Below are 14,498 nucleotides of genomic sequence, written 5' to 3' on the forward strand. Positions count from 1 at the left end.
TCCCCTTGAAGAAAGGAGGAAGAGGCCAGCCTTGGGCTGTGTACAAGAACTTTTATTGGTCAGGTAGGTTCATATTGCTGTGTGTTAATGTGCACGAAGGCATGTATGTTGGTGGGTACGTCCACATGTGTATGCCTGTATATGCACGGGTATCTGTGTGCGTGTGTCCAGCTCAGTGCATAATTCAAGGAAACAGACAATTCTTCACAGAAACAAGACAGAGGAATGAGTCTTCCCAGTCCACCTGCACAGCCCCCTCCCTGGACCATCCTAGGGCACCCGTTCTCCAGGGGAGCCTGCTGGGTCCCCCAGCTGTCTCCCAACAGTCTCTCTGCCCTCCAGGGTTTCCACGGACCTTTTCTCCGGCCTTTCCATCAGCTTTATGTTACCATCAGCCTCTCAGTCTCTTCTGCATCAGCCCTCAGACCATCCTTCCTTCAGTGTCCCAGGCTTTCCTTCACTGTCAGTTCAAGTGTGTTTCTGGGTCTCCTTCAGCACCTGCCTCTCTGTGCCTGTCCTGGTAGGGCTCCAGCTGGCCTTGGTTCTCTATCCTCAGGAATTCATTGGGAGGGATCCTAGGCTTGGGGCTTGGTTCCCAAAGGAAACAACTTTCACAAATGCCCCAGAGGGAGCAAGAATATAAAAGGGGAGTGGGAGGTGGCCATGGGACATCTCATAAATAATAATAAATACATAAATAGACAAACATAGGCAGACGCAGACACTGCTCCAGGGCCTGGGGCCCGTTTGCTGGGTGGGAGCAGGGCAGGGAGGGAGGGGAGAGCCAGTGCCCCATGTCTCTGCGGCTCAGAGACCCCCATGGCAAGAGTTGCCCCCTCCTCCTCCCTTCCTGGGATGGGGGGAGCATTAAGGCATCTGCGAGAGGCCCAGTGGGGAGGTCGGCCGGCCCTGCCCCAGTCCTCCACGCCCTGAGGATGGGGGCAGCTGTCTCTTTTGGGGTCTCCACACCTCCAGCCCAGGGCCCCATCACGGTCTGGCTGTCTGGAGCTCGGGGCCTGCTCCTGCTCTCCCTGAGGGTCAGAGGCTGGTGGAGGACACCGAGAGCGTAGGCGAGGAGGGCGGTGGGAAGTTCAGCAGCTCAAGGACAGCCACCCCCACACTGCTCCGACGTGTGAACATGCAGGAGGCGGCAACCCACTTATTGGTTCGAGGGTTGTACTTCTCGATGGAGTTCAGGCTGGAGCTCCCGTCATTACCCCCAACAGCGTACAGCCATCCATCCATGGCCACGAGATCGTGAGTACTCCTGGGGGGGGAACCACCGAATTGTGCCATGGTGGAGGGGGCAGTCAGAGGGGATGAGGGGAGAGAGGCTCTTTTTGTGCAACATGTTAAGATGAAACAAGGCTTCAAAGGGACACTCCATTTGGAGAAACTGAGGCACAAGCTCTGCAGGTCAGAGACAGAAAACACTCAGGAGTCTAAGCTGCCTGATGAAGGCTCTGGGAGGAAGGATAAGGAAGCATGAAGGGGGAGGCTTGTTCATGGGGGGCTGCCACCAGCTGGCCAAGGAACGTACCTGCGGATGTTCATGGGTGCTACGCTTTCCCATGCATTGGCCTTGGGGCTGTATCTCTCCACAGAGTTGAGGCAGCTGGTGCCGTCGTTACCCCCTGCCACATACAGGGCGCCCTCCAACACCGCCACACCAGCAGAACTGCGTCTACTCAGCATGGTGGCAATCGGTGTCCACGTGTTCACCTGGGGACATTGAGAGGCTGGGAGCTTGGGGCATTCCCCCCACCCAGGACACCCTCCCCTCACCCTGTACAATTGTTCTGGTGGGACAGAAGGAAGGAGCAAAAAAGGTGAGGGGGGTATGCTCCTTCCAAGTGGGAGGAGAGCTGTGCCACCTTCCTCTCAGGCCCCTTCCCCTCACCTCTAGGGTAAGGGGGGGGCCAGAGCAGGAACAGCTTAGTACTGGGGAAGGTGATTCCACTGCTGAGCTATGACAGGAGGGGACACCACCTGGGGATGGCTGCCTAGAGACAGGGGAGGAGGGCAATGGGGGGCAGTGGGGCTTGGGGAAGGGGAGAAGTGTACCTGGGGTTCATATTTCTCCACAGTGGCCAGGTGGGAGGAACTGTCATAGCCGCCCACAGCATAGAGATTCCCATCTGTGGAATAAAGTCACTTAGAAATAGGTGATGCTGGAAACACTACCTGGGATCTTGGGTCAAGTGGAGGGAAGATGTTGGGGTTTGGGGGCTCTGGGCTACCCACCAAGTGTGGCCACACGGACGTATCTCCTCCGCGTGCTCATGGCTGCTATGGACGTCCAGGTGCCCGTCAAAGGATCATAGCGCTCGGCACTGGGGTCACCGAGAAGGAAGATGGTTTTCAGGTACAGGACACAGAAATCAAGCCCCTGACTTCCTCCTCCCCCAGCCACTGAGCCACCAGAACCCTCGGCATGAGATATTCCCAGCAGACCATTGCTTTTCTATTCATACAATGGACAAAACTACTTTAAGACTTTACTTAAAGAAACTTGAGTGTATTTAAAAACACCCCGACCTTGTGGGATCAGAAGGTGCGGAACTGAGAGAGACCTCAAGGATTGTCTAATCCAATGCTCTTATTTTACAGATGAGAAAACTGAGGCCCAGAGAGGGAAGGTGACTGGCCCAAGGTCACACAGATAGGAATAGCCAGGAATGGAAGCCAACAGCCTTTCTACACAGTGATATCACTGTGAAGTTGTACCACTCTACCTAACTTGACTGGAACTTCAAAGAAACTTGGAAAAAGGGACCCCTTGTTTAAGATACAAACTTTCATCAACTTAAATAGAAAAAAAAATTTACTCCCTAAAAGGATAAAATCCAAATGCTGGCAGGGCTGTAGGGAAACAGGTACTCTACTACATTGTTGGTGGTACTGCAGTGTCAATAGTTTGAACAGCCATGTGGCAATCTGCAGTGACTCACAGAACTGATTTGCATTGTATCTTTCAACCCAGTGGCTCCACTGCTAGAACTTTGGTCCAAAAACATTATAAAAAGAAAAAAGGGGCCTGTGTGTTTACAAAAAAAAAAATTCTTCCTAATTACTCTCATTATAATTGCAAAATAAACAAATGGGAACAACCTATGTGTGCATTATGGAAGGTGGATGGAATGGAATCTCACATAAAAATGACAAACATGGAGCATGAAGACACACGGCAGGACTTACGTGAAATGACCCAAAGGGAAATCAGAATTAAAACTGTATACACACATCCCATAAAGATGGGAAGAACTGGAGCCCACATCCCACAGAAAGGGATGAGGGTATGGGCCCAGCTCCTTGGGAAGAGCTACAGCTGGGGGGACCTTTGAGGTTACTGACCCTACTCTCCCACCCCCAATTTTACAGATGGGGAACCCGAGTTCAAATCCAGCCTCAGACACTTAACACTTACTAGATGTGCGACCTTGGGCATGTTACTTAACCCCAGTTGCCCTGCCCTCCCCCCTCCAAAGAAAAAAAGCAACCCACCCCACCCCAAAACCACCCAGGGAGGGAGGAGGTCATCATCCTCAGGGAACATCATCATTATGGGGATTACTTCAGTTTGCTGCTCACACCTGCTGAATACCCTTATTGCTCCTGCAGGGCTGGATAAGGAGCCTCCTCCCATAGCCTCCCTTTACAGAAGGATCAAAATGCCAGCTTCTCACCTGGCTTTGGTTTTGACCCCACCACCCTCATCCACCACACCTCCCAATCAGAGGTAAGCTTTCTGAGGGCCAGGCCAGTCTTTCCTTTTTCTTATTTGTATCCCTAGGGCTTAGGGATCAATCAATCAATCAACATTTATGAAGTACCTACTATTTGTCAGGCCCTATGCTAAACACTGAGGATACAATAAGAGGGAAAAGACAGCTCCTGCCCTCAAGGAGCTCCCGATCTAAGCGGGGTGACAGCATGGAAACAAACATAGATGAAGCAAGCCCTAGACAGGATAAATGGGAAATAATTAAAAGAGAGAAGACACTGGGATAAAGAGGGGCAGGAAGGCTTCCTCTAGAAGGTGGGATTTTAATTTGGGACTTCAAGGAAGCCAGAGAAGTCAGCAGGTGGAGTGGATGACAGAAAGCATTCCAGGCATGGAGGATGACCAGAGACAACGTCCAGAGCCCAGAGATGGAGTACTCAGGACATGGTCATTTTATCTTAAGGGGAGTCTCTTTTACAAAGAGAAAAAAAATGAATAAGACAGTCAAGAAAATTCCTTCTGGCTAGAAAAAAGGAAGCAGAGTTAGGCAGGAGAGCGTAGACTCGTCTGCCAGGACCAGGATCTTCCTCTTTTTACCATGTGGGAGAATGCTGAGTAGGGAAGAAGAAAGGGCCATCTGTCTGAGGCAGTAAGAGGGAAACATGCCATCCTTCAAGGGAACATCCTGTGTGACACTGGGCCAGTCCCCTCACCTCTCTGTTCCTGGCAACTCAGAGACTAAAAATAGCAGAGAAGGTGAAACCTGCTTTGGTGGAGGGAGCTTCCTCCCCTGGGAATTCCTCACATCAGTAAAATCACAGGTTTAGAGGCTATCCATAAAACTTAGAACACTTTAAGATTTGCAAAGGGCTTTACCCATGTTATTTCACTTGTACTTGCCCCTTCCAATTCTGAAATTCTATCATAGAATTTTGCAAGGCCAGTAGCTGGGAAGAACAACAGGAAAAGGGATAAGCACTTATTAAACCTCTGACTCTTTGTGTCCCTCTTTGGAGTTTTCCTGACCAGGATACTACAGCGGTTTCTCATTGCCTTCTACAGCTCATTTTACAGATGAGGAAACTGAGGCAAACAGGGTTAAGCAAGTTGCCGATGGTCATACAGCTACTAAGTGTCTGAGGCACAATTTGAACTCGGGTCTTCCTCACTCCAGGCCCAGCGCTCTGTGCACTGTGGCGCCCACCCAGTTGCCACAATGAACATCAGAACTAACTACCTGGTCCTCAGGAGGGGACTCCATTAAATATGACTTTTAGATCTCTTTCCACTTTAAATCTCAAGATTCTGGGAATTGCGGAAGGGCTGTTGACAGGAAGGTTTGAAGGTCCAAAGAGGGCCTGAATCTCATATAAGTATTAGAGTGGGTTAGAAAGAGTGTGGGAGAGTCAGTTTCACATGGAACCGTCTTTTCTATTCTGTTTTGGACATGAAAATGTCTTTTTCTGGGGGAGGGGGGAGTTAAGGTCCAGGATTTTTAAAAAGAAAATCAGTCTAATGAGTTCTAGGTATAAAGGGAGTGCTACATTAAGCAGGGATTGATGACAATTAAGGATTAATAAGTACTCAAACACTACCATAAATGAAGGAATAGATAAATGAATGAAAGTGTACCTCACTCATTGCATGGCAGGGTGTGGGCTAAGGGCCCCCCACAGAGACAGGGCCCCAGAATCTAGAGACAATATTGGAAACATGTCACTCTGGACATCTCGGGTGCACTGTCTTCTAGAGATGGCTTGTACAAATGGCATTGGGTGTCTCCTGAAACCAATTAAGAACAGACTCCCAGTCTTAATCCAGATACTGGGTGTCTCCCAGGCTCCCTTGAGGAAGGCCTGGCAGTGCATTGCAACATGTCTGAGGTGTCGAATCAGAAGGCAATGCAGGGGGTGGGGTCTTCATGAACCCTGGAAAGAAGCTAGGCTAGTGTCCCCAGCATTGCCTGGGAAAGAAGGCCGCTGAGCAGCTGCATTCTCCAGCCAGTGAGTTCCCTTTGCCCTCACAGCTCACTAATGTCCCAGAAGTTCCTATGTCTGGCCTATCCAGTCCATCTCTGGGTGGAGCTAAACACACTGGCCCCTGATTTACAAACTCATCTCCTAAGAGGGGCTATCTGCTCACAGGTTCTCGTGAAGGAAGGCCCTCTGCAGGCCCAGACTTGGGGGCATCAGAAACCAGCTGAGCAACTGGTAATAGCTGAACATTTTATAGCTGAACAAACTGAAGCAAACCAAAATTGTGACTCCCAAATCTACATATCCAGCCCCAGTCTCCTAAGCTCCAGCTCGGCATTTCCAACTGCCTAAGTGGACATTGCCCATTGGATGTCCCACAGGTATCCCAAACTCCACACTTCCAACACAGAATTCATTACCTTTCCCCTTGCAAACTTTCTCTTCTCTGTTAAGGGGTTCACACACTCAGAGTCCTTTTACACACTTTCCTCTTCCTTGTCCTGTCCAAACAGTGGCCAAATCTCATCAATTCTACCTCCAAGAGGCGGTTAGGTGGCACCATAGTGCATAGAGCATTGGCCCTGAAGTCAGGAAGACCTAAGTTTGAATCTAACCTCAGACACTTACTAGTTGTGTGACCTTGAGCAAGTCACTTCACCCTATTTGCCTCAGTTTCCTCCTCTGTAAAATGATCTGGAGAAGGACATGGCAAACCATTCCAGTATCTCTGCCAAGAAAATCCCAAATGGGATCATGGAGAGTCGCAAACAACTAAAAAAATTGACAACAACTACCTCCAAACATCCCTAGTCTATCTCCTTCTCTCTACTCTCAAAATCAGTTCTTTATCACCTCTGAGTATAGGGCACTGGGCCTGATGTTGAGAAGACCCCTGAGTTCAAATTCAACCTCAGACATTTTCTAACTGGGTGACACTGGGCAAGTCACTTAATGGCTGCCTGCCTCAGTTTCCCCATCTGTAAAATAGGGCTAACAATAGCACCTACCTTCCAGGGTTGTCATGAGGATCAAATGAAATCATATTTGTAAGATGCTTAGCACAGTGCCTGGCATACATTAGGAATTTAATAAATGCTTATTCCCTTCCCTCCTTCCTCTCTTGGCCTATACAATAACCTCCTAATTGATCGTCTTGTGTCAAGTCTCTCCATCTCTCCAAAGCTTACTCCATGCAGCTGCCAAAGAAAGCACAAGTCTGACCATACTCAGTAAAAGCCAGTGGCCTCTGATAATCTCCGAGTACCAACCCAAACCCCTTTGTTTAGCATTTAACATCCTCCCCAACTGGGGTGCAGTCTAACTTTCCAGGCTTATTCCATATTACCTCCTTTCATGCGCTCTTGGGTCTATCCAAACTGGCCATCCTGGCTTCCCAGCATTCCCATCTCCCATCTGCACCTTTCCAGGCCTGGAAGGCACCACTTCCTTATCTCCACCTCTTAGAATTCCAAGCTTCCACCATAAGAGCTCAGCTGGGCTCCCTCCTTTCTGGGACCGCTTGGGCAGCAGTCTTCCCCTGCCCTGGCATTTATTTGGCACATGTGCGCACACAAGCACACGCACATTTATTTATAGATGTCCCATGTATGCCTTGTGGCTCATTCCTACTCACGCCCTATAGAATGTATATTCCTCGAGAACAGGGAAGTTTCATTTCTGTCTTTGCTGAATACAGTGCCTAACACATAGTAGATGCTTAATAAATGAGGAATGATGGACAGCTTCCCTCCTTCCAGTGGAGTGGTGAGGGTAGAAGGTCATGATGTCCCAGGAAAGGGCCAAAGACTTAACTCTGTGATGCCTGGGACCTATGGCCAGAATCACCCATGATGCCTCGTGAATGTCCCTACCTGTTGAGGCAGGAGGCCCCGTCGTAACCGCCAGCAGCATAGAGGAGCCCGTGGAGAGCAGCCACACCCAGGCAGCTTCGACGAGTCCCCATGGAGACCTCAGGTTGCCAGACGTTGGTGACAGGGTCATAGGACTCCACAGTGGCCAGATCAGACGTCCCATCATAGCTTGGGGTCAAGGGTGGAGTGGAGAGAGAGGTCAGTGTCTGCTGTGGGTGGTCTCAGCCTCCATCCCTACCCAGGTATCCTCCAAGGCCACCTTACCCGCCCACAGCGTACAGCCTGTTCCCAATGGCAGCCACACCCACTCGAGCCCGACGTGTGGACATAGAAGCCACCATGTGCCAGCGGTCTGTCCGTGTATCGTACGCCTCACAGTCCCCATGGATGGCAAACAGGCTCCCGCCACCTGGGGAGAGGGTCAGGATGTAGGGTCTCCAGCCCACCTCCTTTAGGCCCAGTGTCCCCCAGGAAGAGTGCAGGGGGCAGCTTTGTGCCCCAGCAGGATATGGGAGCTCCAGCCCACAACCATGGCAAGGAGCACAGGTCTGACCCCTAGCCCTCTTTTCTACTCAATCTCACAGGAACAGTGGGGCTGGCTGCCCTCTCAGGGCCCCTGGGGCTGCCTCCCTCTCCTCTTTCCCACAGGCCAACCTTCAGCCTCATACATACCCACTGCAAAGAGTACAGGACCAGCCCCCTCACAGCGCCGCGGCCGCGTGCGGCTGGTGCCCAGGACGCCGCGCTGCTCTGGCAGGAGGTGGAACTTAAGGGCCTCGATGAGCAGGTCCTTACAGTCTGGATGGTGTCGGACCAGGCCCTCAGCATCCACATGACCCAGCAAGAAATCCCGGCTCAGCAGCGGCAGTCGAACACACTTCATCAGCTGGGGGGAGGGGGTCAGGCAGGGCCAGAACCTCCCCCCTCCCCCCAGACCAGGTGATAAGCATCCCCCGTCTCCCCAGAGATGAGGGACAAGCACAACACACACACACACACACACACACACACACACACAGGATATCTCAGGAAGGACAGGCTGACACAGGACGAGTCAGCATAAGACAGGAGGTCAGAGAATGGGTCAGGAGAGGAAAGGGGGGCAGAGGATGGGCCACAGGGGGACAGGCTGGGCTCCCCTCACCCGGGGCACATGCTGTCTCCGTCCATCTACATCATGCTTCACCCAGCTCAGGACAGCTCGATAAACATCTTCCTCTGAGGGCACATTGAGACTGTCACTGGAGATGAGGTCTAGCACCTGAGGAGGAGGAGGGAACTCCCCAGGACAGGCCCAAGCCCTCTCTCCCTTCACCACCAGGGCTCCCCAGGACAGGGCTTCAGCCCTCCTAGAAGAGGGGCTCCTTGGGTCAGGCTGAATTGGCTCATACCAAACCAGCACCCTCCCAGATCTGGCTTACTAGTGGTACCCTGAGGATGGGCTCCCTATTTCTGCTCCAGGGTGTCTCCAGGGCATCTGGAGAGATCTGGGGAAGTCTAGGGCATCTCTTGTGTAAGCAGAGAGGAGGGAACCTTAGGAACATGGGGGAGATCTCTGAGAGGATCTCTGGATCCTTGTGGGATTGAGGGTCCCAGGGATGCCTGGGGTGTCTTTGGGGCCCCTCAGGCCTTCACAGGCTCAGGGGGCCTTCAGACATCTTGGGGTGTCTCATGGAAGGACTGTGGTTCTTTGTGGAATCTGGGGGTCCTGATGATGCCTGGGGTAGTTTGATGGGCTGATTTGCTGTAGACTCTTGGGGTTCCAGGGATCCCAGGGGGCTCTCGGGAGGGGTCCCTAGAGATAGTACCTGCTTCAGTGGGAGAAGCATGAATTCCTCAGTGCGAGCCACCTCCACAAAATGCTGTAGAACATACTTGTGGGCAGCCTTGAGAAGGTCACTGCAAGAGTGGGTATCGGCAAAGCCCCGGATGCCCAGGCAGTTGGATGGGTCCAGCTGGCTCAGCAGGAACTTGCAGCAGGCATCTCTCACACCATTCAGCTGCAGGAGGCTCGCGGCGGGAAGCAGCGTCTGAGGGCGTGAGGGTGGACAGCAGCTGGGGGCAGGAGGGGGATGGGGTCTGGGGGCAGGGGCTGTCGAAGCAGGCTGGAGCATGAGAAATAAGAGGGCCTGGGTGGGGTATGTGATGGGGAGGGGAGTGGGCAGCCAGCCTCACCTGCACGTTACCCTCCCCCACGACAATCTCAGCTGTATATGCGAACTGGACCAGCTGCTCCAGGGCCTGGGGGTCAATGTCGTGCAGCGTGACGTGTGTTTGGCGGCTTTCACTCATCTCATCTGCAGGGACATCCTGGTCAGAGCTCCTGGCCCCATCAGAACCACCCCTCCCCCCCCGCCCCACAGCCCTCTTACCCACCCTGAGAGATCTTCCATCTTCTCAGACCCTTCCCTACAATGTTTCAAGCTTCCCAACCTCTTCAGAGCCCATAGTCACTAAAATCCCCTATACTGATCAGACTCCCACACCCCCAATTCATTAAACAACTCCCCCACCCCAAAGGCCTCACGTGGAGAGCCCTTCAATTCTATCAGAGACCCCCAAGTTCATCAGCATCAACCCCAGAAGTTTCTCCAGTCTGTCTGAGGCCCTCACACTGAGAAGAGACTCTTCCTCAATCAGCCATCAACAGGGACACCCACAATGTGGAGAGCCTTCCAGGCCCTGACCAAAGGCCCTCCTTCCTTGGCTCCTCCCACATGCAGCCCCTGCCTCTGTCCTCTCTCATCTCAGGGAGGTGGGGGCAGGACCAGGGGACTCAGGCTTGGAGGATGAGCTAAGGGAAAGAGGTCTGGGCTGGGCAGCTTGGGAAGCAGAAGTTCTCCTTGGGCCCCAGGGCTGCAACAGGTCAGGAGGAAAAAGTCTGGTGTGGCCCCAGGGGAGGGGATGTGAGGGTACAGGGAAGGCCTGGCCCAGGGCTGGACTGGAAGGGGAACACCTGCATTGGAAATGGATTCAGCTTGGGGCTAGGGGCTAGTAGATAAGGGGACACTGAACTTGAGGGTAGAAGGCCAGCTAGGCCTAGGTTAGTTAGGACCAGCTCAAGGCTAGGGTCTGGACTAGATATGAAAGGCCAAGGTCAGGGCAGGGAAGGCCAAGGTTAGGGTCAGGCAGGAGGTTCAGCTCAGGGCTGGGCATGGAAGGCCAAGGTCAGCATCAGGACAGGAGGTTTGACTCTAGGCTGGGCAGGCCATCAGGGTCAGGGCAGGAGGTCCGACGGTGGGCCGCTGGGCTGGGCATGGAAGGCCAAGGTCAACATCAGGGCAGGAGGTCCGGCTCTGGGCTGGGCAGGCCAAGGGCAGGGGGTTTGGCTCTGGGCTGGGTCAGTACTTGCTTGTGAACATGGCGTGGAAGTAGGGGCTGCAGGAGGCCAGCACCACCTTGTGGGCCTTGATCTCCTTGGTGCCCACGTGCAGGACGATATCACAGAGCAGCCCCCGCTGCCGCATGCGGCTCATGCACACGAAGGCGTCGTGGTAATGCCGCTTGGAGTTGTGGGCGATGCTGTGGCCCTCGCGGGTCAGGAGCTGCATGGCGCCCTCCACGGCGCCCCCAGGGCCTCGGGCCGGCCGCGGCCGGGTTCTCTCGGCCGCCTCACCGTGGGGGCGAGGCGCGGCATCGGCACTGAGTACCCTGAAACGGAAGGTGGCCGGTCACTCCCACTGGCCGGCCGAGCAGGCACAGGGCTGAGCACCAGGGAGGAGGGGAGCAGGTGGGGATGCGCGAGACCTGGCTTCCAGCCCTCCCCTATGACTGACCAGCTGCGGGACCCCTTTCTTGGCATGTGTTCTCTGTGCCGCTCACGTGTGTATGTGCTGTCTCCCTCAAGAGAATGTGGGCTCCTCAGATGGATGCCAGGATCTCCCTGTGGCCTCTGTGCCCCCATCTCCTCATCCACCACAGAATCTGAAGCAAGACCAGCCCATGGGCCAAGATGGTTGACCAAAGGGGTGGCTGGGTGGCACAGCGGCTAGGGCACAGGCCTTGGAGTCAGGAGGACCCGAGTTCAAATCCAACCTCAGACACTAGTTGTGTGACCTTGGGCAAGTCACTTAAACCATGGGGGAGGAGAGAAAGAGAGAGAAGAGAAACAGAGACAGAAAGAGAGACACACACACACATACACACACACACACAGAGCACCACTCTCCAAGATCCTTCATGCTCGGGGGTTCTGAGACCTCCTGGGTACCCATCCTCTGGCTCAGCCACAGGACAGAAGGAGGAGGCAGGCAGGAGAGGGCCCTGAGTCATGCATGGGGAGGACACCACACAGGAAGGAGAATAAGACAGGATGGGGCAGAATGGGGGCTCAGGGTTCAAAGGCAGGAGGAGAAGTGATGGCAGAGGCAGGGAGATGGCCTGGGGGTATGGAGTGGAGTTAGCATTTATTAAGCTCTACTATGTTCCAGGCACTTAAAAATATCATTTCATTTGGTCATCATAAGAACACTGCAAGGAAGATGCTATCATAATCCCCTCTCCACAGCTGAGGAAACTGAGGCAAACAGTGATTTTTTTTTTTTTTTAGGTAACTAGCCCAGGGTCACATAGTTAGGAAGTGTCTGAAGCCAGATTTGAATTCAGGAAGATGAGTCTTCCTGCCTCCAGGCTCCATGGGGCCACCTAGCTGCTCCTAAAGCTTTTCTTAACCCCTGGAAAATGCAGTCCAGAGGGGGCCGTCATCAGCCTTCTATGGCCCAGAGAGCATTTCCCCAGTGGAGCAGTGGGGGATACTACTAGTGACCTAGGATGGTGCCTTCCTTCTCTGTAGGCCCAAACCCAAGCTTTTTCAGCTCGGCATTCAAGGCTCTCCATAGCTAGCCCCCATGTTTCCTCCTCTCCATCCTCATACACCCAATTCTCTCCTACTGGCAAAGGGCTCAGTCCAGCCCCCAGCAACATTGCCCACTCTGCTCTCCAGCCCTGACCCTTCCTCCAAGGGGAAAGAGAACTCACCAGTTCTACACAAGACCCTGGGTCAGAACCCTCCTTCTTCACTTACAGCGTGACTCTGGACAAGTAATTTCACCTGTCTGCCTCAGTTCCCCCATCTATACCGCAGGATGACAGCCTCTGCCCACAGGGCTGTTGTCAGAATTCTTAAGGTGCCAACTAGAAGGCCCAGCCAAAGGGAAGAAAGGGAGGGGCGACAGCCCGGCCCCCAGGGCCCAGAAGCAGGACCCAACCTAACAGCTGGGCACGGGTAACCACACGCAACCCTACACGCGTGGGGCTATCTGTGCACATGCAAGCCCAGTCATGCCTGTGCATGTGTCTGGACACCAACACGTATGTGGATTAACATTTTTTGTCCAGTGTGGACACTTCCTCTACCAATGCATGCCAGCCATTCATCTGTACCATGGAGTCCTGTGGCCTTAGCTGCTCCAGGGAAATGACATGCCCAGCAGACAGTCCCACAGCTGGCCAGCCCCTGTCAGTGGTGGGGCTCGAACCCAGGCCTCCCAGCTCTAAGGCAGCCTCTGACCACTGCCGCAGACCCTGTCATTCCCCAACAAGCATGATCTGTGCAGGGTGGCAGGGGCTGGAGGCTGCCTTCTACATTAATGGGTCCAGCTCTAGGGTGTCCCCCCCTACCAAATTATCTTCTCTCCCCAGGGGTAGGGGGGTGCTGGTTAGAAGAATCCAGGGACACAGCACATCTTGGGGGGCTGGGCTGGTTTTAGGGTACTAGGAATCATAGGACCCAATCTGGGAGTTTGAGGGGGGTCGACATTCAGGCCTCAGGTACATAAGTTTGGCTATGTTGGGGGCAGGGATTGGTCAAAGGAGTCCAGGCCAGGGTGGTTGGTTAAGGAGGGCATCAGTAAGGTTGGGGAGTGAGCAGGGGCTGGAATGAGGGGGTGGGGGACATTTATGCCTGGGGGAAGAGCCTGGGATAGGCTGGGGAAGGGCCAGAGGGTTATGGAAAGGAGAGGCCTGAGCTACATACATCTGGGATAGGTTGGTAGTCATCTGAGGGTTGCATTCATTCTTGGAGTTCACAGGATCAAAGAGGGTTGGGACATGGACACTTGGATTATCCTCACTCCTGGAGACAGGGCTATGTTGGGGGCCTAGGCTGTTCTGGGTTAGGGACCTCTTATGAATTGGGGTATGGGGAAAGCCTAAGGCTTACAGGGGGACAGATAGGTGGGGGAACAGGATTAGAGCCCACACTCTTGCCTTAAAAGGGGGCCAGGACTCAGGAATGGGTTGAGGGAACAGTTTGGTCACTATGAGGTGAATTTCAAGGATTCATACCTTGAAAAGGAGCAAAGGGGGCATAAAGTGGGGTGGCTCAGACTGGGAAAGGGGGCAGGTGGGCTGGGAGGGACAACATTAAGGAGCTCAGATGCTCGAGGTGGATGGAGACAGGTGGGTCAGGGAATGGGGGCTGGAAAGTGAGCTCCAGCTGGGCCGGGTCAGAAGGCTTGGGATTGGAGGTCTCAGGAAAGACAGGAAATAAAGGGGCTGTGATCATGGGACAGCCCTTCAGCATAGCCCTCAGCCTGGGAAGGCTCTTCTGAGTTGGGAATTGGGAGGCCCAGGACTGGAAGGCTGGGCTGTGATAAGGAGAGGGGCTGGGCCTGAGGGGCCAGCGTGGGATAGGTTAAAGGAACACATGGATTAGAGAGAAAGAAGGGCTAGGCCAGGAGCCCGCAGTGACCTCAGCCTGGCAGGTCTGGACCAGGTTAGGGGTTGAGTGAACCCAGACTGTGATGGGGGGTGGGGGGTGGGCTGGATGGGGCAGGTCTGTGACCTAGACTAACAAGTCTGGCCTGGGCTAGGGCACCAATGGGGAAGGGGAGGGCCTGGGGGCATCCAACCTGGTGGGAGGCACTGTCTGCAGTGGCCTCAGACTGATACAGGGTTAGACAGGGCTGGGAGATCCAGGATGGGGGG

At 53.7% G+C, this 14,498-nt stretch overlaps 1 protein-coding gene and 1 long non-coding RNA gene across 2 annotated transcripts in view; one reads left to right on the forward strand and one right to left on the reverse strand.

The window, feature by feature from the left end:
• Nucleotides 1-36: 36 nt before the first annotated feature.
• KLHL17 (kelch like family member 17) overlaps nucleotides 37-14,498 on the reverse strand; it is a 15,380-nt gene continuing 918 nt past the window's right edge. The window contains exons 2-12 of the mRNA XM_069078390.1: nucleotides 10,924-11,222; nucleotides 9,747-9,868; nucleotides 9,380-9,601; nucleotides 8,716-8,832; nucleotides 8,244-8,457; nucleotides 7,836-7,980; nucleotides 7,572-7,739; nucleotides 2,245-2,333; nucleotides 2,065-2,138; nucleotides 1,541-1,722; nucleotides 37-1,267 (exon numbers count right to left, since the gene is read on the reverse strand). Coding sequence (XP_068934491.1) covers nucleotides 1,039-1,267; nucleotides 1,541-1,722; nucleotides 2,065-2,138; nucleotides 2,245-2,333; nucleotides 7,572-7,739; nucleotides 7,836-7,980; nucleotides 8,244-8,457; nucleotides 8,716-8,832; nucleotides 9,380-9,601; nucleotides 9,747-9,868; nucleotides 10,924-11,222 — 1,861 coding nt within the window. The 3' untranslated portion in view covers nucleotides 37-1,038. The remainder of the gene's footprint in view (nucleotides 1,268-1,540; nucleotides 1,723-2,064; nucleotides 2,139-2,244; nucleotides 2,334-7,571; nucleotides 7,740-7,835; nucleotides 7,981-8,243; nucleotides 8,458-8,715; nucleotides 8,833-9,379; nucleotides 9,602-9,746; nucleotides 9,869-10,923; nucleotides 11,223-14,498) is intronic.
• LOC138153976 (uncharacterized) lies at nucleotides 1,692-3,100 on the forward strand. Its single transcript, XR_011166518.1, has 3 exons — nucleotides 1,692-1,829; nucleotides 2,304-2,365; nucleotides 2,611-3,100. It is a non-coding gene; the product is annotated as an uncharacterized lncRNA (long non-coding RNA).

This window comes from Petaurus breviceps, unplaced genomic scaffold (genome assembly GCF_028583685.1).
Source record: "Petaurus breviceps papuanus isolate PSGF00001 unplaced genomic scaffold, PetGlider_PUasm1.0 91041, whole genome shotgun sequence".
NCBI classification, from domain to species: Eukaryota; Metazoa; Chordata; class Mammalia; order Diprotodontia; family Petauridae; genus Petaurus; species Petaurus breviceps.